Source organism: Falco peregrinus, chromosome 3, assembly GCF_023634155.1.
Source record: "Falco peregrinus isolate bFalPer1 chromosome 3, bFalPer1.pri, whole genome shotgun sequence".
NCBI lineage: Eukaryota > Metazoa > Chordata > Aves > Falconiformes > Falconidae > Falco > Falco peregrinus.
Window position 1 is genome coordinate 51,894,747 of NC_073723.1, and position 27,543 is coordinate 51,922,289.

At 39.9% G+C, this 27,543-nt stretch overlaps 1 protein-coding gene across 2 annotated transcripts in view; it reads left to right on the top strand.

Moving 5' to 3' along the window:
- Nucleotides 1–517: 517 nt before the first annotated feature.
- The window catches only part of LOC101914189 (ethanolaminephosphotransferase 1-like), a 57,725-nt gene continuing 30,699 nt past the window's right edge, over nt 518–27,543 (top strand). For both annotated transcript variants that reach the window (XR_008746352.1, XM_055799041.1), the window contains exons 1-4: nt 518–625; nt 16,646–16,714; nt 22,684–22,792; nt 24,900–24,974. Coding sequence is in view for 1 of the 2 variants with exons in the window: in XM_055799041.1 (XP_055655016.1) it covers nt 575–625; nt 16,646–16,714; nt 22,684–22,792; nt 24,900–24,974 (304 nt within the window). In the remaining variant the exon portion in view is untranslated. The remainder of the gene's footprint in view (nt 626–16,645; nt 16,715–22,683; nt 22,793–24,899; nt 24,975–27,543) is intronic.

Here is a 27,543-nt window from a genome sequence, read left to right on the forward strand (position 1 = left end):
AAGGTATGAAATGTTAAGGGGGAAGTGTAAAGGAATGAAGCTGGGTTCGTTATCATTGATAATATACAGCTGTGGGCTGGCTTCAGGGGCGGTGGGTTGGCTGATGTAGGTAAGGTGCAGCTGTGGCTGGTTCTGTTAAATGGTTGGGCAGCCAAGTGAGAGAGAGGAGGAAGAAGCAGGGAGAAGAGAGAGTGTGCCCTGGGTGTGGAGAAACTAGGAGGAGGCAACAGAGGGACTGGCGTGAAGAGTATGTTGGTATGAGCTGGTGAAAGACCTTGTTGCAGCCGGCTACTTTGGAGCGTGCTGCGACGCGGTGCGGGTGCTGTAATAAAGAGATGAAAGAGGCAGGCCGGTGCTGGGGGGGGAAAGGGCAGTAAAATCCTTAATCCTCACTGTCACCCGTTTCTAAAACACGTTACTTAAAATAAAACATCGGATGGAGGCGGCGGGGCCGGGGGCGGGCGGAGGGAGGCTCCCCGGCCGCGCCGAGGGGCGCGGCCGGGGAGCCTCCCTCCGCCCGCCCCCGGCCCCGCCGCCTCCATCCGTCCCCCCCGGCCGCCTTCCCGGCGCGGCGATGTGGCGGTATGTCAGCGGCCGGCAGCTGGATGGCTTCCGCCAGTACAAGGTAACGGCGGGGGGGTCTGAGGCAGCGGCGTACGGCGGCCCTGGGTCCCGCCGGTTTGGCGTGCTGGGGCTGCCGCGGCTGCTCGCCCAGCCCAGCCCCGCTCCGCTCTGCGTGCGGCCCCGCCGCCTCCGGAGGGTCCGCGGCTCCCGGCTGCGCCCGCCCGCAAGGGTGGCCTTCAGCGGGCCGGGGTCTGCCTTGGGGCGGGGTGGGAGCGGGGTGGTTACGGAGCGGCGGGTCCCGGTGGAAACAAAGTTAACTGGGTCTTTTGAGTAGCGACGTCTGTGAAAGCCGTGCGGGTTGGATTGAAGCACGGCTTAGGAGTAATTGTTTCTGCAAGGGAGTGTGCGTTGGCCGTGCTTGCCTGGCTCCATCCATGTTCTTGGTACACTGGAATGCTTTGGCTTTGAGAACTAAATGAGAAAGACGGAAAGAAAAGCTTACTTAAAAAAAAACAAACACACAACACCTTGAACTGAACCTCAGGTTTGGAAATGACAGGCCTGCAGAATTCAGATGAATAGGTGGGTCGTTCGATATCTTGATTTACCAGTGCTGTGTTGCAGTCGTGTGAGATACCTGGGTTTGTTCCCAGAATGATGCAGGTGCGGTCTCAGGGATTACCCACAGGTGCTGTAGCTGTGTCTGAGGTGGGCCCTACTATCCTGTTCACACGCCCTCAGCCCATTCCCTCTTAAAAGTGTGGGGAGCACACCAGCTTCCACCAGCGCAATGCCCGACATTTTATTTTATGTTAGGTTTTTCCAAAGCAGTCCCTACCCTGGGCTCACCGTGCTTCTTGCCTTCTTGCTTTTATCACGTGCCTTCCCAGCCTGGCTTCCAACCAGGGGACTCTGCTTCTCCCTGCTCCTACCGAGCCCTTCCCTTCCCCAGACCAGCACTTCTGCCTGCTCACTGCGATGTGAAGGATGGTGGAGTAACTGCGGTTTTAGGAGCCTTCTCAAAGTCACTTACTAGGAATGTGTTAGGCGCAGCAGCTTGTTAAAATGTACCAACCTGTTTGTGCATCTCCAGCATGAGCGAGATAAAACATGCTGCAAGCTGCATCTGGCCACTGGGCGTAAGTTGCGCAGGCCTGTGCTTGAAGAGTGGAGCCACAGGCTTGACTGAGATCACCATAGGAAAAATAAAAAGCTATTTTTAGCATAATCAGATGTTATTCAAGTAACTTTCCTGAAATATTTGAGTTTGTAGTACAAATACAAGGAACACTTTTATTGCATTCTTCCTTACCACTTGAATGAAAGTAGCTTCAAACAAGTGCAGATGGGGAAGAATCAAAATAACTTTTTTTTTAAAACTGGTAACATTGTGTAGTACTTACGAATTACAGGGCAAATGATTACCAAAAGACAGAATCACATAAAATGTTTTAGTTGAGTATATTAAAATTCCTTTGGGTTTTTTTTTTGGAACATTGCAAAGGGCAGAAAATAAGTGGTTTTCTTAATCACAGCAATCAGCCAACACACTTGAGAAGTATCTGTTCAACTATGATCTGGAAAACCATGGTAAGTTCAGGTTTTAGAAAGGTGGAATCAAGTAGTTTGTTATTTATTGTCCGAGGTGACTTGGGACTGGGACATCCTGGAAATAAATAAACCAATCAGTCAATCCAAATGACATAGGCTACACCCAGAGAAATGCAGCTGCTGCCGAGCTGGTGGGGTTTCTGCGCCACCTTCCTGGTGCTCCAGATTGCAGGAGGATGTGGCAGGTGGCCCATTCCTGAAGTGCTGCTCACAGTGCATTAAAGTCCTCCAAAAATGCAAAAGGAGTGCAGCAAGGAGAGGCAAAGAGACACTAATCACTGCCGCAATCTCCTCCCCGCCTCTTCACCTCACCTTCCTGTGTCTGGGCTGCTACCACAACCACAGCTCTGTTGTCACCGCCTCCCTGGCCTGACACATGCTCTTCAGCCTCTTATTGTCCTCTGGCTGCCATCTCCTCCTTCTCCCCTTCAGCCTTAGGGCCTCACCTCACCCTGCTCCTTCAGCTTCCCAGCCCCTCTGAGGAGACTGCTGCTGCCTACTCAACAGGACTGGCACTAAACTTGGTCACCGTGCCCAGCAGACACAGGTTATCTCTTTTTACAACCACCTGGCTTTCTCTGTAGCGTGTTCCTTGTTGGACCTAGCCCTACAGTGCTGTGGAGGGATACACGGGCCAGCCCTGTGAAGAGCTAGATAGTCTCTGAAAGGATTCATTAGCACACGTTCAATACTGAGCTAAAACAAGGTATTGCTTCCAGGCCTGAAGCATGCCTAGGGACATCCACCTCTCCATTGTCCATCACATTGCAGCATTGTATTTGTACTAGTATCAGTGGCTTAATATGCTCCATACTTTGCACAATTTATCTGCTGAACTGATCCAGGAGCTGATCATAATGCAGCTTAAAAAAATAATTTGTGTCATCCACTCCTTTTGTGAAGGTAAATTTGGCCTGAAAAAAGTACTGTGCAATTTTCAAAATTTTCACACAGCTGAACTCATTTCTCTGCCATGAATGCTTCAATTGTATGTCTCGGGCACTGTCTGTCTCCTGTTTGCAGTGGGAGGAGGGCCTTGGCAACAAAACCAGTACGGTTCCTTGCAAAGGGAACGGCAGACCTAATGAATCCAAAGACTTCAGCACCCTTTAGCATCGTCAGATCCGTGTATATTATGCTTTTGAAACAAGTATTCCTCGATTACTAAGCTTTGGTTTACATTACAGAGTGACCCCACAGCACACAAAATGCATTCCCTTTGAATGAACCTAAACCAGATGTACTAGGAATGTACAAGTACACCCAGTACATGCAGTCCATGGTATCATGCTGGAACCGGTTCAGTGTAAAACCTCCTGAAATCCTTACAGGATGGACATCAGATCCTTAGGGCTAGTTGTTTCACTTTACAAATCTGTTCCATTTGTTCTTCATGTTAATGGGGATTCAGAGATTCAGTTTTCTTTTTTCTGCTCAAATGTGCACTGAGAACAGATGGAGATGTGATGATGGGACAGTTCAGACGCAACCCTGGGTATTGCTGTTGTGTTAATTCTGCCGTCTTCTTGCCTGTGGGTCAGGTGGGCAGGTACTGATTTCAGGATAGTTGTATGCTGAGGTGATTTGCTGCAACTGAAGAGCAGAAGCAGTGTTACTTGGATTTTGTCCTGTCTCCTAGGATCTGGAGCGACACAGCTGAAAAGCTGCAACCAACTGTAATTGTAGGGCTTGGGTCATGTCGTTTCTACTTTTTTTATTTCTCTTATCACCATTTTGCAGTTCTAGAGGAGCACCCATGGAATTACACAGCTGCTTTTTTTCTGCCTGTTTGGGTTTCTGATGTAAATAAGCAGTTCTGAGACAGCCAGGTGATGAGTACAAATAAACCAGAATTTGGTTCTTATTTTTATCTTCTTCACCAGAATGCAGTAATGTTAATGATAAGTTCTTGTTGCCATTGCCTTTTCACATCACTGCAATCTTAGGATTTCCCTTGCAAATCTGCCTCAAATCAGCTTTTCTACAGCACCTATGGGCAGAGGTTTTCCAAGCCAGAAAACTTTGACATCTTATCCTCTTTCAGAATAAGAGATCTAAGGACAAACTACAGAAGCTTGACTCAAAGGATAGGTCTTGGAAAATATGATTTAAAAAATATAAGATGAAAATGAAAATGAAAAATTAAAGTCTAAGGTTCCATATTTTCATCTTGGTGCATCCACACTGCTTCTGTCCTCTTAGGCCATTTTTTAGAGGGTGACTCCCTGTGCAGAGAAAATGGGGGGGAGAGAGTGGCAGTGAATTTAGGTATATGTGGTTTCATTTCAGTGAGACTTCTGATATTGTCCCACATTTTCATAAGTAAAGTAGGTAGAGGTAAGTAAGATGAAATCAGTTTGAAGTGGAAACACATTAAAAAGGAATTTTAAGTTCTCTGTCCAAGTAGGAGGTTCTGTCAAACGGGATGCTACCTACAGAGCTGTCTCTCTGTCCTGACTGTTGCTGTTCAATACTTTCATTAATTGACAGAAGGGGGATTACTCTTGTAAAATTTTCATGTGATACTGAAACACTTTGAGGAATAGGTTTCTGATTTAAAGTGTTCTTGAAAAAGGGATATAATGGCCAGAAATCAATATGAACAAATTCAGTAAACAAGGTATGGTGCTTAGGGGAAAGAAAATCAACATTTCAAACATAAAGGAAGAGGCAACAGACTGCAAAAAAGGTACCTGGGGATCACTGTGTCAGCAGTATTGTGGCTGGGCTTTTAACTGTGAAGTATCATAGATAAGTCAAAAGGTTACATATACTCCTGCAGCTGAGGTACTGATCAGGTATCAGCTGGAATAACATGTCCTTCTTGCTTTGGCACACAGTTTACAATCCACAGAATGGCATTAGGAATATTAAGATGCTTAGAAAAGATTAACTGTGAGAAACAGTCGAAGTACCCGGAGTGAGAGCCTAACAGCCACCTAGCCTTCATGTATCCCCCTTTAAAGAAAGACCATACATAAGTTTTGGCTGCGCAAATTAAAATTTAAGGTGGATGCTACGTCAGTCTTGTGTCCATAAGGGTTGCTGGAACAGGTACTAAGGGGAATTGTGGAATCATTTTATCAGTCTTAAGAAGTGGCTTAATTTCCCTGAGGGAGGACCTACAATCTAGTCTGAGTGTTAATAAGCAGTTGCTTACACCTTTTTTAGCGAAGTTTTGGATAATGTGTTCTATTTTAATGTGCCAACGTGGTCGTTTATCTCAAGCAATAGGCTCATTACCTCGTGGCAACTTGATCTGCTTCCCGAATGTCTACTAAACATGATCCTGCATTAGATGAAGGTGCTGGAGTAGAAGACCTCTCAGGTTACATCCCAGTCCTCATTTTGGTAGGTTTGAGAAACAAGATCAGACATATGATGATATGTTTCAAGGCTTGATTGTTTCTCTGGTACTGTTTTATACCAGAAGAGCAAAGTGTGTTGGGTATAATCTAGCAGATTACTTTCTGGAAGTTCAGGATTGATCCAGATATGAGACTGGATTTCTGTTAAGTCTTTACACATTTCCAAGACTACCTGTGTAACTATGAGATTTAGAAACAGAAAGGGTTCTGCTCACATTGATTGAACAGGAGTTTTGCTTTCAAATGTAGTAGCACAAGGATTTTACATGATTTTGAAAGTTTAGGACGGGAGGCTTTCATTTGCATATTTATCTGGAACTTCCTTAGAAGACAGTTAATATTGTTCATGATTGCATGTGGACAATTTTATATACGTTGAGTACATACATGTTTATTATACAGTGTTTTTTGCAGATGGCATTTTTGGTTTTTTCCCCCTAATTTTTAATTCCAAATATTATTTAAAAGCATTTTATCATCAGTTTTATCTGCTGCAGTTAGTTTTTTCAAACCACTTTAATAATGCCCTTGAGTATTTGAGGCAGTGAAAACTAACATTCTCCACCTTCTGTAAAACCAGTGAGTCAACAGCCCATTGTTCTACAAATAAAATCTTGCAGTCTTCCTCATGTTACTTTGATGGATTGGAAGACTAGGGTTGTAATTAAAAGTTGTTGAACAATATGTGAAATGAAAAAAATCACTCATTACCCTTACATTTTCTGTCACTGTATTCATGTGTAGAAGAGTTGTGGGCCAACTGTATTACGTCATTCTGAAAGACCATCTTCATGCGCACACCATTTCTTACTCCTCATCCTGTTGTAATGGTAGCTGACATTAATGTGGCATTTCAAGAGCTCTGTAATCATTATTTTCCTTCTACATACCATATGCTAATGAGCCAACAACATAATGAAATCACATCACAGCGATGCTACATTTAATATTACTTGCTGCAGGACTTTTTCCCCAATGATGGTGTAATTGTATGTGGTTTTGAGTGCCACATTATGCTCGTGAATTTTAAAAAGTGAATTAGATCACTTTTGGGATAAATATGCTGGATATAAGGAGTTGTTGCCTTGTTGAATCTCATGAAACTGCAAATACCAACCACATAATTTAATTTTATTGCTTTTTCAAGAGATGTTAGTGTTCTGCAGTGCTTATTGGATTTTTGTGTGTAGGATATGCATGGATACACATTTATGTATTCATATGTATCTATTTTTGTTTATTCTCTGTTTTAATAGAAGACTAATTGCAAACATGTATTTGTGATTTGGATGTGCGTTACTTGTTGTAAATCTAGGGGAACCATTCTTGTAAGGGTTGTTTTATAGAGGGAGGAACTGAGCTTTTGCATCTGACTGAATTATCTCCTCTCGTGTGTCAGGATGCTAGATAACACAACTGTTTAGTGTATGTGTTACAGAACCCAACTTTAGTATCCCTTATGAAAACTGCAACCCACTTATAATCTGTCTGCCCTTTTGGGCCTAGAGTGGTTTCTTTCGGTTCCCCAGAGATTTAGGTACACATCCTGGGAGAGCGCCAGCTGTGTGGGAATTTGGTCTACTGTTTGATCTTTAAAGGGCTGCCAGTACCTCTGAGAACACATGTTTGTACACGCACACAAAGAGATGTAGCACAGAATCCTCCTGTCCTTTCCTTTTACCAACTCCAAAAGACCAGACTACACACAAAATACAGAGAAATCAACTTACTTGCCTTGTTAGAGCTTCTTTGAACAGGGATAGTTAAAGATCTTTTTGTGCAGTTCCTTGAGAGCATGCAGGTTTTGGTTTTTAGGAGGATTTGTACTTTCATCAGTCTGGGCCCAGCCTCTACCTTTGTTCCTGTACAGCAACAAATGTGCATCTGCCTTCTGTTATCCCTTGCTCAATATTTAATTGCATTTCTGTGTTCTGTTGCATCATTTTGGCTTTGTTGTTAAGCGTTTGAACGTGTCCCACTAAACAAAGCCTTTTATTGAAGACAAGTTAGATAGCATCCTTAATATAACTACTGATGACAGAAAAGTGGTTGTTGACTTCCAATGTTACCCCTCTCCACCTCTCTCTCGTCTAGGTGCTTACAGCCCTGTCAGTAAAGAATCAGGTCTGTCTAGTCTCACATTCTAAGCAAGAACCTCACTGTTGAGGTCAGCACGTTATGACATCTTGCTCCAAAATGTGCTTCTCTCTCAGTTGTAGTGTGGCTCTGACGTCTGTCATAGATTCCACATTTCAAGCATAGGTAGCCAACTTATCTGCAATCCATCAGCCCTTTACTCCTGGCAAATGGGGTTGTGGTAAGCAAGAAGCTGGACACTGAGCCCTCCATGTGCCCTGGCAGCAAAGGTCAACAGCGTCCTGGGTTGTATTAACGGTTGCACAGCCCATGAAGTAAGCGGGAAGCAATTATCCCCCTTTATTAGGCCACATCTAGAATACTGTGTCTGCTTTTGGGTTCCAAATACAAGAAAGATGTCAACAAAGTGAAACAAGTTCAGCGGAGGCCATCAGGGTAGTTGGGGCTGGAGCACTTGTCCTGTGAGGAGAGGCTGAGGGCCTGGAGGTGAGACATCTTCAGGGGCACCTAGCAGCAGCCCCCCAGTACCTATGGGGAAGTCCTTGAGAAGGTGGAGCCAGGTTCTTTATAATGGTGCATGATGGGAAGACAACAGACAACAGGCGCAAGCTGAAGCAAGACATATTCATGCTGGATATAAGGAGAAGATTTTCCTCAAGAACACCGAGGCAGTAGCACAGGTTGCCCAGGGAGGTTGTGTGGTCCCCATCCCTGGAGCTTTTCAAGGCACAACTGAATAAAGCACCAAGCACCTGGTTGAGCTCCTGGCTGAGCCTACTTTGAGAAGGAGGAAGGACTGCTGAGGTGCCTTCTGACCTGAATTGTCCTGTCATCCTAACCCATGATTCTGTGATCTTGAGGCCATGACGCTGCTCTGCAAGCAAGGGGATGTGCCACTAGGAGGCATGACCCCCTAAGAGCAGTCTATCCTGACCCACAACTCCATGTGCCTCATGGACATGGGTTCATACATAACCTCCATTAGGTGACAGGATGTGGCGTGTGGTGTGGCTCAGTGCATCTACAAAGAAGCATCCCCAGGACAGCAGTTTGCGTAATAACAGCTTCCTCCTGACTTAGTAATACCAACCAGAATTGTTGAGTTGCCCAAACCCTGACGTTGTGTTTTGAGTATTTTACTAGGAATAGCTCAAGGTGGAAGGACAATTTAACCATATCCTAGCTGTAGGTATGCACAGGCTTGTGGAACTCGGGCAGACAAAGTCAGGGGGGAGGGAACTGCTCAGGAGCCCAACTCAGGCAGCCTGTTTCCTCACAGTACAGCTACATCCAGCCCTAGTACAAACAGCGCAACCATTGGGTAACACAATCCATAACCTTAGACCCCAAGAAGAAAAGCGTTTGCATCTGAGGATGTGATTACATGCCCACTACCACCTACTTTTTTCCAGGCTAAATTACAAACCCTGTTCTTTAGTTTCTACTTGTATGTTTTATGCTTCAGCCCTAAATGTCTTGGGCTAAGGTATCAGCAACCTAATAATAAAAAAAATATATATGGATGGGGGGGAAAGGCAAGGTAGACATACTATTTAAGCAACAGGAGATGCAAAATCCAAGCTATTATTTGTGAATAATTAACTAAATGATGATATAACATAATTTTATTATTAGAAATAACAGGACTGTGTTTTGGAATACATCAGCACTTTTAAACTGCTGAAAATTTGGAATTTGACATCCACAATGTTGTATAGCTCTGTTGTTGTTTATAGTGTACTTCTCTTCTTTCCCTTTGTGAAGCTTTTGTTAAAACCCAAGACTGTGTCCCATAACATCTACAAACCTGTAAAAACATATCTAAAGTGGAATTAAACCCCATGTGTTAAATGTATTCTAGGAATCTGAAAGGTGGATGGAGAATTGTTACCACATGTGTCAGAATTTCAATATTTTCTTTAATTTTTGTGTGGTTCCAGAAGTGTGAGATACCACAGAAGGCAAGGTAATGTTGGATAAGTACGAAATAGCTTGCCCAGAAGGGAGAGTTCCCACCAAGCTCTCTTCAATAGCGACTGGTTCATGCCCTGGATCGGGAGGGTCATTTTGCAGCCTTCAAAAAGACAAACCCCCTCATCTAATGCAAAAAAGAATATTCCTCACCCAACCCATCGTCATTCCTCCTACCAACTTGTCCGTCAGTTACAAAACACAGGTATTGTGAAATGGCATAATCATGGAGGAGATGTGATAAAAGAAGCCGTAGGAAGGCATTGGTAGCTGTCAGGGTGCCGTGATGGCTGGGGGTGGTGGGAGCCCTGGGGCGGTAGGGCAGGGCCTGGCAGCCCGTCTTGTCCCACCAGCAGAAGCTTGGCCGAAAGCTCCAAAGGGACCAGGGCTGGGACCCAGGTGCTGGCCTCAACACCCCGAGAGCCTCTGCCCGTGAACACCCAGGGAAGGGGCTGCCAGTGCTGTGCTGGCCCTGGGGCGGGTTAGCTGGGTCATACATGGTTGATGGTAAAACCTCACCACTTGCTTAAATCTTTTTTATTTTATTTCAAGTATACACTGTGGAACACCAATTTTTCAAACCTTTTCCACCACCAGATCCTTCAGAATTTCCCATCTGTGATGTAGGTCCCTGTGTATAAGTGTAGGCCAAATGATGACAAGCTCACATTTATATGTGCTGGAGAAGCGATCAGTAGATGTCCAGGTGGCGAAATACGCCATCATGCAAATGTTGTGGAAAACCAGTCTGCAGAGCTATTATTTTCAATAGATCACTTGTTTAAAGACCGTAATTTTGCCTATTTTGAATTTGATATATTGATTCACAGCTGGTTTAGGCTGTCTTGAATTATCTTCGTGAAAAGTTAATTTAGGAGGAGAAGAAAATTGTTTCCCCCTCCTCTCTTCATTCATTTGTAACAGATGTAAATGACTACAGGTTCAAAGGTCATTTAGAACTTTGATAGCACTTTAAAAGTTTGATAACACTTTGAACTACTTTGAGAGTGATAATAAAGTGTAGGGGAAACTTACTGCATTTGATCTGCTCTCACTATGGTGCTTCTCCCACAGAAAATATAAATTACCTAATCCTTTTGCATTTAGGCAGAGGTTACCTGAGTTAATCAAATACTCATCATGAGGTAACGACATGCATAGGTATATCTGCTGTGGTGCATTGTGGGGCAAACCCTTCGTTATCTCGTAGTAACTTCTTTACCTGTCTCACCCTTTTCCATCATTTGCTGTTTTGCTAAGTATTGCTTCCTAATAGAGTTTTTTTTTTTTTCATGGGTTATGTAAATGAATGCTTGACTTAAGAGGAGGTTGCCCAAGCCTGCAAAACCTTTGAGTTGTTAGAACACCAGCACGTAGGTACAGCTGTGGCTCTTCCATACCTGTGCCTGACCTGCCTGAGTTTGCTTGTGGGAAGAGGGCGGCAGGTATCACCATATTTATGTTCTTCATCCAAGTCCTTATGTCATTGTTAGATATTTCTCATGTTTTCCATGTCGGAACAGCTAGCGTAGTCTTCTATAACAGGCATCTAACTTCACATTAAATATTTGAGGGATCACAGAACCATATAGTCAATAAATTGCAACCTAAAATGTGATTATTGTCTGATATATAGCTGTTTTAAACATTAACATGTCTGGGAAAGAAGCTTTTCAGCCTTTACATTTTTAATAGATTTTGTTATTTCCTCTTGTAAAAGTGAACCCAATTATAAAGGTGAACCAATATGGGCAGACTTTATTTGAATAAACTAGTATTGCTTATACTGAAACTATCATAGAATCATAGAATGATAGAAAGGTTTGGGTTGGAAGGGACCTTAAAGGTCACCTCATTCCAACCCCCCTGCCATGGGCAGGGACACCTCCCACTAGATCAGGTGGCTCAAAGTCCCGTCCAACCTGGCCTTGAACACTTCCAGGAATGAAGCAACTTGTTCCAGTGTCTCACCATCCTCACGGTAAAGAATTTTTTCCTAATACTTAATCTAAATCTACCTTCTTCCAGTTTAAACCCATTACCTCTTGCCCTATCAGTACAATTATGTGTATGACACCTCTAACAATGTTGTGGCTGTGTCCTTTGCTATATACTCTGAGGGTAAATCACAACCCATCTGTGCCTCAGTCTTTCACCATATACAGTGGAGATAATAAATCATGTGCTGATTCATGAATTTAATAAAAAAAATTAAGTTTGTCATTTCTGGGCAGGAAAGTGAAGTGTTGCAAATTTGTTGCTACTAATATGAAATTAAAACCTATGGAGTCATTTTGATGCCAGCAATTTACAACAGTTTTACTCTGTTTCTCTGATTGTATATGACTGTATGGCACAGTACAGTGCTACCTGGAATAAGATAATTTAAGTACAGGAAAGGAATAGTCTGTTAGCGTAAGGAGCAGCTTGAGTTAAGTAAGTACCTCCCAGCAATTAATGCAACTGCATTTCTTGCAGCTTGCTTTCTGTCCTCACTCTCAAGTTTGGTAAACATGCTTTACATTCTTCTCTTCATTGTAGTCATTCCAAAGTTTTAATTTCTTGGGATACCTCCACAGTGCAATACTGGAGAGGGCCAGGGAACCCAGTGAAGATCCAGCTATCTGCTCTGATAAATGGCTAGCTCTCTCCCTGGTTCTTTGTTCTTTGTTCTTTTCCAGAAGGTCTCTTCAAGAGAATAGCTAGGCTTTGTTTTTAAATAGTCCGTTTTGGAGGCAGTATGTACAATTTTTTTGGCTTTTGCCATCCCTCAGCACTCTCCCAATGTGGTCATCTGGTTTTCTGAACGTGCACAACATGCAGTGCTCGCTTCCATGCTCTGAAAATGCTGTATTTCTGGGTTAGAGTGTAGTCTCCAGACTGTTTTGGATACTTTGAAAGGTATGAAAGGTGCTAATGGTGTTAGGTGTGCAGGGCCAGATAATGAGGCCCCACACCCCTCTAGCAGATGCTGTCAGGTGTGGAAGTGACCGGTTTGCAGTAGGGGAGGTATTTCAAAGCGGTGTGGATATGAGCCAGAGGGTACCATTGGTCTTGTGTTTGGCAGTGCAGACCTTGCTCACTGTGAGAGCATTTGACCCACAGGTGGGTTGGCTGTGCTCTGCCACTCCAGAACAGTTGTCTGCCTTTTGTGTAGCCAAACCTTTGCTTTGGCTCATTTTTCTTTCTCTTTTTTTTCTCAATTACTTCTCTTTACTTACTCTCTACTTTTCTTACTGTTTATACCTTTTTTCTTCCTTTCACCTTAATCCTCTCATTTTTCCTCTTCCCTCTAACACAGATGACCGGTACAGACTTGATGCTGTGCTGGATCCCCTGGATGGAGATTAAAACGCAGGAACACACAATAAAAGCACATCTTACATGTGCCACCGGAGTCAACATGTATGTGTGCATGTGTCTGGTGTCTGTATTCTCATTTCTAGCTCTGCTGGAAGCTATTACTAATCCAGAGAGGGAAAGCAGATGGCTTTCAAGGAGATATCAGCTATTTAAAAAAACCAGCAGAAGCATTTTTGAACTTGGGAGTAAGATGGAGTCAATTAATGCTGGTTTTCCTATCCCCTCACTACTGCTGTTCCCCCCCAGCTATTACAGCTACTTTTAAAAATAATTAATGGAAGCTTTCTGATTAATCCAGGCCCTTCTTTTTTGTATAAGGACAATCAACATCCCTTTTCTAGTGCAGAAGGTGTTTGTTGGGGGGTGCTTAGCAGTCGTATCAGTCTTGCACTTAAAACTTCCAATAGGTTTATCCTCCACTTCTGTCTTTTAAGTGCCCTGAAAAAGACAGAATTATGCGATAGCAATAGCAAATGGCAGTATTTTTTTACATCAGGTTCAGTGCACTCTCGCTTTCATGTTCATTGATTGTAATGTGAGCATGTTACTCAGTAATTTGCTTTTCTGAGCAGCCATGAACATTAAACTCCTGAGATTTCATGGCCTTGAGGTTAGTAGCTTCTTGGGAGCAGAACAGAGCAGAGTGTTAAACTGTATAGCAGATTTTATTTGTCAAGTTTTGGTTTTGCCATGACAGAAAACTAGCAGAATGCTTTTTTTCCATGGGTGTTTCCTTTGGTCTGGCTAAAGCAGATTACTGATGAGGGAAGAGCAAATTTCCATCGTTCTGAACATCTGCTGAGCGTTCCTTCCCCACCCAGAGGACCACGGTTCAGCCACAGACACAGGAATGAGCAATATGAAGTGTGATGGGTCTTGAAATGTCTTTAGGTGGCAGAAGTTGGCTTTAATTCTACTTTTTTTTTTTAATAAGGACTGTTTTGATTTTTGATGCTTGACTTTGGAAACCAAGTGAACGAAAAGCTGACTCTGTCTTATGTTCATGTCTGTTATACAGAGACATGTTGGAAAATGTAATCTCTTAAATTTTCTATTTAAGAAAATATATAAATTATATAATCCCTACATAATCTCTTATAATTTCTATATAAGAAAATAATTTAAAATAAATGCTATTATTTTTCCTTTTTTTTTCTCCTAGGAGCAAGTAATAGTTCTGGACAGCCAGTGAGTACTTTGAGTAGAAGGTCTCATTTCAGTGGTAGTGTTTAAGTAGGGTTTTGTGATTTTATTCATGACTTTGAAGGTTTGGAGTAGAGGGGAGAAGGAGAAAGACAAAGCAGGAGCAGGAGTGAAGGTCACATACTTTGACCTTTGTGCATTCTTATTCAGGTATGCCTGAACTCATTGAATTTGCCAGTCAGCAAATTATAACATACCTCATATAGTCTTTGAATACCAGTTGAGGTAAGGGAATGGGCAACAGCTACAGCGAAACTATGGGCAGATTCCTGGTTACTTGGAACCTCGATAGTGATAATCGATAGTTTGAATTTGCTTAATTTTCAGAGGATTTCCATAGTTCTCATGTAGGTTAAGTACCATTCTATTGGCAGAGGTATTGTATGGCTTGGTGGTATTGTTATTTTTGACATAAATATAAGCAAACCCCACAGACAGTTCAGACTGCAATTCGCGTGCAGGCTGGACTGTCAAAAGATCTATCATTTGTAATAATCAATGTTTGAAAGATACTGTATAAAATACAGCATCTGGAGCTGCAAATACATACAGTATAGTGAAAACTTTAGTTTCACCTGCAAATTATTTTTTTCTGATGTAATGTATTATTGGAATTATAATATACATACTGGCAGAAAAGCTGTTGATGACGGAGTCGTGTCATGTTTTAAATAATATGGGTGGCAGAAAAATTATATGCTGAAGTGACACTTCCAGTATTTTTAGGAAAAAGATCAATGATACACACTTCACTAAACCGTACATTTTATTCCCTGTGGAAAGTTAGTTTGCCCACAGCTGATAGGTGATTTCTTGGATATTTGCCAATACGCCTTCACAACAGGTGGCTGTGATATAATGATTTTACAAACATACTACATTAATTATCTGTGATTAAAACTTAAACAGAAATTACAAAATAACAGTGCAAATGCTTTGTTTTGTCCAGAGGGTAATTAAAACGTCTCCTTTGTATGCAGACAGAAAAAGGAAATGTGTGGAAGACTTCTTAATTAGCACTCCATAGCCTGATATCCTCAGAAAGATTAGATGAAAAGTCATAGAGTGTGCATTCAAAATGCGAGGCATGCTGCATTGCTTTTTTGTTCTGCTTGCACTTGTCCACTGGAAGCTCTTAGCTCAGATGTATGCAGGTTAAGCATGTGTGTAAAAGATTGGAGATGGGGATACTGAAACTGAGATTAATCCTGCCAGACTTCAGTCACCTAAAAGGTGCCTAAGTTTAAGACAAGTGTCTAGGCTCCTTTGGTAATTAATGACTTGAAACAGGTACTTCCAGAGTGCAATGTCATCCAAAGGATAGTTGGCTAAAAGTGTCAATAAATTAACTACAGAGAAAACAATTGGCGGTTAGCTGAAATTAGGTGAAATTAAAGCCCCTCTGTCACCAGCTCTTCTTGCATGTGAACAGCTTCAACAAATTGGGGTCTAACACATCCTTATCTTATTTCCATTATCCGCACACGATGTTTGGATAATGCTGCATACAGCATAACGATGCTGTATGCAGAGGTATCTGAATCTTTATGTGAGTCATATGCATTGTGTTAACAACATAAACCATGTATGCACTTTCAAAGTCCAAGAATGTCTGAAAGAATTACATGTACCGTCCCACTGATGACTAACTTCTTCCACTGTGGACCCACCAGGGCTCAAGAACCTCATTGTGAGTGGTGTTAGCAGTTACGGTCCTTCTTCTGCAGATTGTTCTGTGTCTGTGTTCTGCAGTCCCAAGGCAGGATAAAACTCGATACTGTCCTCTGAGGAGGAAGTAGATAACAGCAGTTTGGGGTGGGCTCGGATTTCTGAAATATTTTGTTTGCAAAAGATACAGATGTGTATTTACGGGAATTTGTAAAACATGTACAATATTTTTACAAGTCTGTCCCATAGGTAAATTTTATTGTGGTAAGGAACTACACTATTTTAGTGCTTATTTTTATAATAACATTGCCTTACGTTAATTAACATAATGCAAATGCAGCTGTGAACTATGTCAAATGCTGTGCATCTCTGAGAGATAATATCTACTTATGACCATATTCCATATGCACTAGCTAATCTACATACTAGCAATGAGCTTTGCTCAGACTGCATTACTGGTAGTATAAATAAAGATATGAAATCCAATATATCACAGAAAGACAGTCTTACAGGATAACTTGTAAAATGAATAAGGATTTAGAAGTAAAATGTGGCTAGGGAACTGTTTACCATTTCACCAGCTGAAACCTTTGTGTTAGTACGTAGAGTTGCTAACAAGGTAATTGCAAATCATACCAGTGCTTTTAAATTAAATTAAAATTGGATGAATGGTCATAAGAATAAAATAAATTTACACCAGTCGCACTCAGAGTGGTTGTTCTCAGATGCTGAAGGATATACAGTGAGGGAAAAATATGCATTGTTCAGTGCTTTAACATGTTTGCTTTTTTTCCTCACAGTACAGTGCTGTGGATACAAATCCTTTATCTGTATATATTATGCAGCCCATCTGGAACAAAATTATTAAGGTAAGAATTTAATAGAAATATCACATGATAATGTAAGAATTTGTTGTAAATACAGCATGTATTTTAATTTAAAAATAGGTATTGGTTAATAACGCTGAAATTAAGACAACTGTATAAAAGAAAGCAAATGTTACAGATATATAGCTATATTTAGGATGAGGATGTTTGCATTTTGAGGTGGTTTTTTTTAGAAAAACAAGTTGGTTTTGTTTTTCTGATTGCTATGCAAAAGGCATCCTTTCCTTTCTTACACCTTTCATGATTACATCTTTCATTAAACAGCTTTGCAGACATGGAAGGGTTTACTCAGTACAAATTATTTTTGTGCAGCATATGCTGCCTAACAGCAACAAGCCTTTATCTCTGTGCTGTGCACATGATTTTATGCAAGTGCTGTCTCATTTTCTCCCAAGGGTACTTGCTCAAGAGAGCTAGGCATTTCTCTTAAGAAGCTGAATAGGAGAGCGGTTACCATGATCACCATAACGATTGGAAGATGGCATCTCTTGAATGCATTATTGTCTGCAGTTTTTAAAAAAAACCTCACAATTAGTTTTGCTCTTGTTGGCAAAAAAAAGCTGTATCTCAAATAACTATGAACTTTATTGATCTCCAAGGAAACAATGACTTCTGCATCGTTAGAGGAAATATTTAGATTGGAGCAGACTTGAAAACAAACCTTTATACAAACAAAAAAGGATGTATGTGATCAGAGCGCTTGTGGGATCTGCCATGTTTGAGTTCTGTAACTCAGGTATTGCTTATGCTTGATACAGCAGGAAAATCATAATCTTTTGTTCATAACCTCAATGTGATTTCATGAAAGTGTTTATATGACCTAACTTAAGAATTAAAAAACAACCCGGATGTGGTGTGAGAGAAAAACAATTCAAAGATGTGAAACTGAATTCAATAATTCAGTTCAGAGATTCTGTTTTCTTTCCCATCATAATATTGAGGAAAACAGTGAGGCAGAAAAACCCGCCCAGCACTCTGAAGTCTGGCGTGGGAGATGAGCAGAGACTTTACTGTGCATTTGTGCTTTGGTTTAGGAGATCTATGGGTATTAGTCTGCTATCAAATTGAAGGGAGGGTATTATCAATGAAAAGCCTCCTTTGGAGAGAAGTTTTTCTAATGGTTGCAGGGTTTTCCCAGAAGAAAAGCAACATTCTTGACCATCTGTGTAGGACAGGGTGATAGATCCTATTAAAATGTGACCTCTTTAGATTTTTTTAAACCTCCTTAAATTTTAGGTAAGCATGATTTTGTTCACTTCTTGCTGGAGGAGAACCCAAACCAGAGCACAGGACTGAAAACCTATTTCAAAAGCTGGGAGTGGGTGCGGGTGCTGCCTGTACCTTGGCGTTTCGTTTGGTTTGAACCCTGAAGATACACCAATGAATGTTCTGCTTTGTCTCCTGCTGCAAGAGCCTTACAGGATTATTTTCAAGGGTGTATCACAAGTGTTTAAAGGGAAATTATAATGCTCTCAGCTTTTCTAGAAGTAGGCATTCTAATGTTAAAAGATACTGCCAGGTAAAATCAGAGTCCTGCAGAGGAGCTGGGAATTCTCAGCTGCAGAGGTCAAAGCAGCATGTAATGGGAATTGCAGTAGAATCACCTTGGTTGCTCCTAGAGAACTGGGACAACACCAAACTTATTGGCCAAAATTTAATTATTTGTAAAATATTAGTAGGAATGGAAGCTGCTAGAATGGTTTGTTTCCTGGCCGGAATACTGAAACCAGGTGTGGCAGTGACTGTTGTTCCAAACTCAATCCAAGAAAATTCTTCTCATCTCTTCCCCCCAAAATACTTTTTTTCTCTTGAAGTGTAAGTAAAACAGTGGTATTGTAATAAATGTGATAAAGTCTTATTTTTAGTAGGAGAAGCTTTGAATGCATTCACTCATCATTGATATTTTATAGCTTCTACCTGTTGTAAGCATTATAACTGGGCTATGAGCATGCTCTAGACTATAATCTGTGATCTAGCATATAATATTGAATTTACATTTTACAATGTATCATGTTATTTCTATCTAAATAGAACAGTGCATTGCAATAGGGAGATATAATAAAGGTGGGGTAATTTTTAAAGAGGATACATTGCATGTAATATGTTCATTCAGAACTGGATAGTAAAGTGTGTTTCTTGATTACTGGGAAAAATAATTTCTCTCAGTTCAGACATCCTTATATGCCCATTTGCAGATATGAATCAATTAGTTTTAGTTTCTAATCGGGTGAAAATAAACATTACACAGGGACTGTTTTTACCAGATTCTAGAGGAGTTAAAAATATCAACCTAAAATTCAGAGCCATGAAAAAAAAAATAAATAATCAAATCTATGAGAACAGAGGCCTGGGATTTGGGTCTGGCTTCTCATAGGTCAGTTTAGTCTGAATAGCAACACGTTTCTCTGTATTCCATAACACAGAATTCATTGGAAGATGTTTCCTATGTTATGAGAAATTAAGAAGAGCCTGACATTAGAGAAGATGTGGGAATTTATGAGCTGGGATGTGACACACGTAAGAACTGAAAACATGTTGTCATAACCCTGCTCATTTACCTGTGGTGGGGATGCTAGGAAAGCAAAGAATTTGTGCATTTAAGTTAGAAATTCTCCTGGAAATCCTAAGCATTACCTTCCTCTCTTTCCTTTTCCAAGGACATCTTTCTTATATTGTCATGTGCCTGTGTCAGTTTAAGTGTGATTTTTGTATTTATGTGCTTCAGAAACATGTTGAATGTGGTGCTAAAGCAGAAAGTGAATGGTAATGTTTCATGTCTGGATTCTGTAATGGGCTTGAAGTACTCTGAGGTAACTCCTGTCCATGGTGGCTTTTCCACATTGTATGAAACTATAGTAACACCTATGTGAAACTACAGAGTAACATTCTTTACATGTCATTTAGAACTATTCTGATTATGCAGATGTATGTATTTCATCTTTAATGAATTCAGTGCTCTGTCTTTTTGCCTTTAATTAAGATTTGTATTTTATAATAAAACACAATCATGTGATCTCTGACAGATAATGGGTAGTATTACTTAGCTGCTACACAAATTGAGTATTCCTCCTCTATTTGTATTCATGAGAAATCAAATTTGTGCAGGACAATGAGAGGAAAAGGAGGAAACCCCACTGGGATACACAGGTGTGTGCCAGCTTCACTGAAGTCAATTAACCCCTTCTCCATTGCCTTTATGAACTTCAGTTTTATCACTAGAATTGGATATGATTAGAATTTTCACGGTCTCAAGGGACTTAGTTAAGGAATATTTCAAGTTTGAATAGAGCTTTATATAAATATGTGTATTTTAGCATTTATTATCCAAATAGATGGTTCATATATTAAAACATTTGCTGTTTGTATTAAGGCTTTTAGCATAAATGGATGTAGAGCCTTTAAAACAGGAATCAGTTAGTATTTTGTGGAACTGAAAGTTTTTTAAAAGGTTCAAGCATAAAATGGTTTTGCCGGAGAGCAGATGTGTTTCTTGCCAGTGGCACCTCCAGTTGTATTAATAATGTAGCACATTGGTGTGTTAGATTTCTACTGTTTGTTAATGAGATTATAAAGGTTGTAACATATCCTTCTATAGGATACTAGTAAATTCAGGCTGTGTTTTCCCAACATGTTTAAGAAGTTAATCTTTTAACACCCGGTAATTTTTGAATTGTGAGAGAGGGTGATGGTAGCATAATGTCAACCAAAAGAATAAGGGTCATTAAATATAATAAAAGGGATTTTGCAACTGGAATACTTTCCAAATACCTAGACAGATTAGGTTCAGTAAGGTTCAAGAGTGCATGTAGGGGTTTAACTACAGGAGAGACTGTTTTCCTGAGGATAGATCTCCTGTAACTGTTTTTCATGGTATGTCTATGAACTGAAGGGATTGCAAATATAACAACATCCTTTGATGAATTCCTTCTTAAAATGCATGATGTTACCAAGAAAGTGGGTTAAAATAACATCTTCGTGTTTGCACTGTGTAAGCATAGATTATTTCCTGTAATAACTTAACAATAACATTGTGACTATTTAGAATGATGAGCTTAATTAGAAAGCAGACACTTATGGCGCTACACTTCATTTAATAGTCAACAATTATTATGAGTCGTACAGGAGAAATCAGTCATTTTAAAACAATACATTGGATGGCATCTATATATCCATGTAAATGGTTCATCCACAGGTTGCCTTGATGCACTATTTTGATGCAAGTTTTAGATTAAAAGATGCCAGTCTAGAATTTCTTCAGTGTCTGTCCTTATTTCATGTAAGGTCACAGACATCAGATAAATTCCACAGCAGGCGATTCATACCAAGCCTCCATCTTACAAGGTTTCTGCATCCCCAGGTAGCAAATTTAGGAGATGTGCCACTGTCAGTGCATGCTGGATGTGCAGTCAATGTAAGAAGAGGGGACCATGCAGTGAAGGCTTCGTCCTTCGTTAGGTGTTCTCCTAAAGGAGCTTCAGGGAACATTTGCTGTCACTTGTTCCTAGGGATTTAGAGTTGGGCTTCTGAAGGCTGAGAATGATAGGTATGTTAATTTTTTTTACTGTAACTGTATGCATTCTGTGATGTATTTTAAATATTGTAAAAGCTGACATAAAATATTTTAAAATTAGTGATAAAATCCTGGTCATAAGGAAAGCAACTATCAGATTTAATATTTTCCCCGACGTTATTAAAGAAAAGATCTAAGAAATGTAACTGAAAAATATTCAGGAATTTTCCTCTGATTTTTGAAAGCTTACACTGTACAACATCAGTTGTACAGTTTCTCCTGGATATTGTGAATTGTTCTATGGTAGAAAAAGAGGATCTAGTCAGGATAATTAATCAGTCCAAGCATTCAAATTCTATATGCATTTTTTTCATGTAGTAATAGGCTAGAGGAAATATAAAGATGTATATAAATTAATATGTATTCACCTGCCTGTCCATCTAGCCGGACCGAAGAAATTGACAAAACATTTGATTTCAAAACTTAAATTTAACTTATTTCTTTAATATTGTTTTGTAATATTTTACTGTGTCAAAGTACTTCATGTACCTTTTCAGTCCTTAAACAGTCCAAAGAATTTGTTTATAAGCCTCTGGTATGTTTATATTTTGAATATATTGATACTGTGTTTGAGTGGTGGTAGTGGTTAATAATTAGTATTTCTGCAAATATGTTCTGTCTAAATTTGGAAGAAACTGTTTCGTGGGAAGATGTTACCAAAAGGGATCCCTCTTGCAGTGTAAGAATACCTTAAAACCGCAGGGAAAGCAGAGCTGAGAATGGTTAACAGGATAAAGAATTAGAGGCTTAGGTGAAGACAGAGTCCTTTTCAGCACTCTACAAAGTAAAATGAATTAATGGAGTGTTTATAATTTACGACTACAGAGGGAGACCCTGCAGACAGTTACTATCTAAAGTAGGGAGCTGCTTGTAACAGGGAGATCTTCTGAATCTAAAACTGTAATGCACTCAGTGTCTCATATTAGTTGATGTTTAGAGTTGGAAAATATCGACATATTTTAGAAGAGATTTCCCTATTATAGTGTGGGAATAGAATGCTTAAAAAAACTTGCCATGTGGATGCTGATTTACCACACTGGGGTGCTGCAGCCTTCTTTCAGTTGCGATACACGTAATCACAAGACGCATTCCTCAGTGACTCGGAAAATAAGGACAATGTATAACACAGGAAATACAACATTTTTAAATGACATTTTTACTGCAGTCACAAAGATCAGGCAAAAGGATTACATTTGAAAATAAAATTCAGAAATGAAAAATGTATGTTAATTTGAAAATGGGAAAATATGCACAAATCTGACCACTGCTGGTGTTGTATACAGGCTTCTCCTTTCCTGATAAAAAATATAAAATATTTAATTGAAATAGGTCTGATGATTTGAAATATACTACTTCTTAGATATTTATTTTTTTTTAACAGATAGTGCCTTTGTGGATTGCTCCCAACCTGTTAACATTCTCTGGATTTGTCATGATTTTAGTTAATTATTTTCTAATATCTTTTTATGACTGGGACTACACTGCCTCAGGTAAATAATTTCGTGTTGTTATTTTTTGTAATTAGTGAGCTGCTTATGTCATACTCCTGAATGATACAGAGGAGGTATCAGATACTTGAATCCTCTACTCATTAATGAGGCTCCATGTGCATATAGGAGGATCTAACCTCACACGTGGCATTATAAATTTAGATAATTTTATTGAAAAATCTATTTAATTTCATCCCTAAATATGGCTTTCAGCATGTGCTACTTGAAGTCTATTAATACCTCATTTTATTAAAAGTGTATTTCAGGATTTGAATACAGGGCCAAAAACTACCCTAATGTTCTTCATAACGTTTTCATTGGTTTCATGTTTCCTAATACCTAAACCTGTGCCTGGTTGAGTTAATTTCCCTTTCATTAATCACACCTCCCCCCATTCAAGACTGCTTCTAGACAAAGAAGAAATAGTTTCTAAATAAATGTCTCTTGCAATTCTGACTTTCAAAGTCCAAGGTGATTATTTGCTCATGGCACACCAAGTCAAATGCTTTCTGGAGCTGATTGCTCCTCAGTGTAGGGATGCATTCAGTTCTGGGCTTCTCAGACCAGGTGTTGGAGCCTACAGAAAGTATTAAGCATCTCCTGGGTGATATATAAACAGCCTAGCTTTTCTTTAAACTAGATGATTTGGTGAAGACTTAACACTTTTATTTTCAGAAACAATTATGTTTGGGTTTTTTTGCTGCCTTTAATTTCTTATCCCTGTGATTAGGTTCAGGAGGTACTGTTTGGCATTGAAGGTCTTTTCCAACCTAAATGATTCTATGATTTGTCACAACAGTTCTAGAGGCATGGATACTTGCTAGCAGTTTTGGTTCAAAAATAATCCTGTATGAGCATTAAGTTTTCAGGACCAGCATGTTATGTAGTTATCTGGCCTCATCTTTAAACACTTGCTTTTTTTAATCAACGCCACTGATATTTACCAAGTTCTGTAATAAAAGAGCATCCAGCACAGACCTTTGAGTGGGGTAGTTTTATCTTGACACATTCCCAGTAGATACACATTGAACTTGAAGACATTTGAAATGGTGATTAAGTCTGTTAGAGTTGAGACCTCTTGTGTAGTTTGCAAGCCTCTTCTTGATTCCACACGAGAACAGCGCCCATCATTTCCCAATCAATAGAAAAAGTTCATGCAACCTAATGAGCCTTTTGAGTATCATATATCAATCCCATACCTAGGATCAGGAATAAAAGACTTAATTTCCTGGACAGCTGGTTTTCATTCTACAGTTTGAAAATTCGCAGCTAGGAGTCAGGAATTGCCATCTTTTCTTTCGGAGTGGCAATATGAGGTATGGAGAGAAAGGTGATCCGGGCACTGCTATAGGTGCTGCATCTCCCTGTTCAGCAAGGGCACGCCTCTGTGTCCAAGTATTCCCTGTGTTCGATGCCAATGCCAGAAAGCTGAGAGGGCTTTGCACTTACAGTTGTTTAGTGCTGGTGTAGTCCTTATTGCATTATGTTTAAGTTAAATAGGATGCTTTTTGGAAAAAGGATTGATTTCTTTAAAAGAACAGCAATAACCGTCTCAGCAGAGCAATAACAGAACCCTGGGTTCTGTCCAATTCAGCTTTCTTTTCCTTTTTTTCAAGGACAAAAAAAAGGTGCTAATACCTGTCCTAGCCTAAGGACAAAAATTTCCTGTTCCATCTGTATGGTAAAAGTGCTACACAAACCCCACACTGGCACTAATAATAATCATCATGCTTGAAAGGTACATTTTTTTTAATACTTAGCTATTACATAAACATTAACTAATTTGTGGCTGGATAGTCTTCTTCCCATGACCTGTGAAAATTTTTGCGGGGGTTACTATCATTATTTTGTGCAGTACTAGAGTAATTTCAGGACCAAAAAACCTCTGCCTTATCTTCTCTCCTTTATGGTGTGAACACATTCTAGCAGCCTGATCATTGCTTCTTTGATAAAGCTCACTGACAACTTGAGGTCAAACCCAACTATTTCAGTCTGTTTGACTTAGTGGGCAGATCAGTGGCAGCCTGTTTGTATATATATGCCTATCTTGGTGGATTTCTTTGATGTTAACCACTGTTACGCTGACTCACTACGTGATTTGTTTCAGGTACCAGTCCTGGACTTGTTCCCACCTGGGTGTGGCTGTTCAGTGCTTTTACCACCTTTTGTGCTTATGCTTTAGGTAAAGTACAACTAAATAATTTACACATCTGATGTCTTCATGTAATTTTATCTACTAGTTCGCTAACGCTGATACTGAGATGAAGAGGCATCGTGGATAAATTATTGATCTCTCTCCAAGACAGTTCTCTGAGATTTAAAAAAAAAAAAAAAGCCAAAAAAATCCATAAAACTCACCCCCCCCCAAACAACAGCACTTTTAATTATATATTAGAAGTTCTATGACTGTAGCACTTATCCCTGTCGAAAGTGCAAATTGTTTTAGAGGAGCAATGGAAATCGTTATGTAGCTGCAGTCACTGCTGTTGGTTTTCATAAAAGTCTGTGGCTTCCAATGGTGACATTCTGAGAAGCTCCCTGACACTGGCATAAGCACAGGTGCTTTCAAAGACAGGCAAAATACAGGCAAAGCAGAGAAAAAGGAAAACGCACCTTGCAGTGCAGTGGTGTGAAGACATAGATCTGAACTGATGCAGATCTGGGAGTGAGATCCACATTACCATGGCTATTTTGCTTTCTCTTCCAAAGCTAACTCATTCCAAACTAGTCACTCCACAATGTGGTGAACAGAGTTAATTTGGGGGGGGGGGAACTCAAGGTGGTATATTTACACGGACTGCCCTGTGCTGTGTAGAGGTACCCTCTCTTTGGAGCTGGATCTTATAAAGCCCTGCACTGCAGAGCGTAGCCATACATTTGTGTGCCATACTTATCATATGCAGACTAGACATTAATGTCTTCTAGATGTACGCTGCAGTGTTGTGCAAAGATGCTGGCCACTTCTGGTATCAGACCCATGCACATAGAGCCATCTTGATTTACCTGGGGGTATCCCCTTGTGCAACACCTCCCCCTGCACTGTAAATGCCTTGGCATTTCTATTCCAGTGGCAAGTTTGTGCCACAATTATTTTGTCCAGTATTTCTTTGTATTTGTGCCATAAAAATCACTGGGACAACCATCCCTTGAAGCTTACTACCAGTCAGATTTCCCTAATAGCTCTCTATAGTCATTATCAGAAGCATCGGTTTCTCTGTATGTAATTATATGGAGTTTAATGAAGTGGCTGTTGTTTCATAAATAGGAATTACATATTGGAGCTGTTAGTGTCTGACACCCCAGAAAGCTCATTGGAAATTCAGTTTCTGAGGTTCTTAATGTAGATGTTACTTGCAAGTGAGGCCTATAGTTCCTAATACTTGGATGACAAGGAATATAGTGTCGACAGTCAAAGCTATAATGAACTGATATATATGTAGACTTTTATGTCTGCTGTCCAAGCCACTTCATGAAATATTTAGTCTCAGATTTAATTCTGCATGGCCAAAGTTGTCCCTTTGAAAGACTGCAAAGAGCCATAATAACTAACCAACTATGCAGCTTTAATCTCACTCAGCTTCTTTTTAATGACAGTTACTCTCTCCAAATTCCCTAGCATGCTGTTCTCTTTTCCCCTCTTTGTTAAGGTGGTTTGGTATCTTCTCCCTCACCGTCAAGTGGAGTACTCTTTGCTGTTTTTTTGAATTCCTCTATTTAAATATTATATGAACTTTAATAAAACTGAAGATTTATGAACCTTTATGAGACAAAATCATAACATAAGAATTCTAAAGCAATGGCAGTGTAGGATGTCCACTATTGAACATACGCTGTTGCTGGTGTGTGTGATTTAGGACTGAAACCTAAACCAAAATATTTTCAGTTTCTTAAAAAGCTAGTGAAACCCCATGGAAAATGTGTGTGTGTGTGTGTGTTTTTTTTTTTAAATCTTACTTTTTAAAATCTAAAAGATCCGATTTTACTTATGTGTTATACAGTTCCTGTATTTTTCTCCATGTCTAGTGTAATTAAAAGTACCATATTTCGTGACACCATTATAAGCCTAAAATCTTTTTAGTAAAACTAAAGTTCCTGCAAAATGAAAATCACTCTTTCACTGTGATATACATAGTTTACATCCGATGTCAATATTCTTTTGTGACGACCTAAAATAATTTATGAACAGACAAATCTTCTATCGTTCTCATTTTTTTTTAAATATTACCCTAATAACTAAATGCTCTCTGATTTGCAATAGATGTTCTTGAAATATAAAAGACCATAAACTTTTTAGGGATGATTACATATCTATTTGCTAGTTAATTTTCAGAAGTAGCCTTTAACAGACTGAAGAGTTTCTACATGTATAGCAACACTATTCAAGTAACCTCAAGCTTATATAGTTTTCTTTCTACACATTTCAGTAAGATGCCGACAATTCAATGGTGTTAAGAGAGCGAGAATGCAGCTCTAGAAGAGGACAAGCCATATTAAAAATCCTCTATGAGATCTTTAACTTTTAGAGTTGTGAGAACTGTCTCAATAGATTTGTATTTGAGCAGAGGATATCTCACAGCTGCTTAGGTATTACAATAGGGAGATAGACTAAAATCTGTACAAAATGAAATCCCATGTTTTCCTGGTTTAGATCCCTGAAGTATATTTACATTAAACAAAACTCAGAGTACTGCCAAATAATCTGGAAAAGTAAGTAGCATATGATCTGTAGCAGCTGTGGAGTCTTTGGTCTC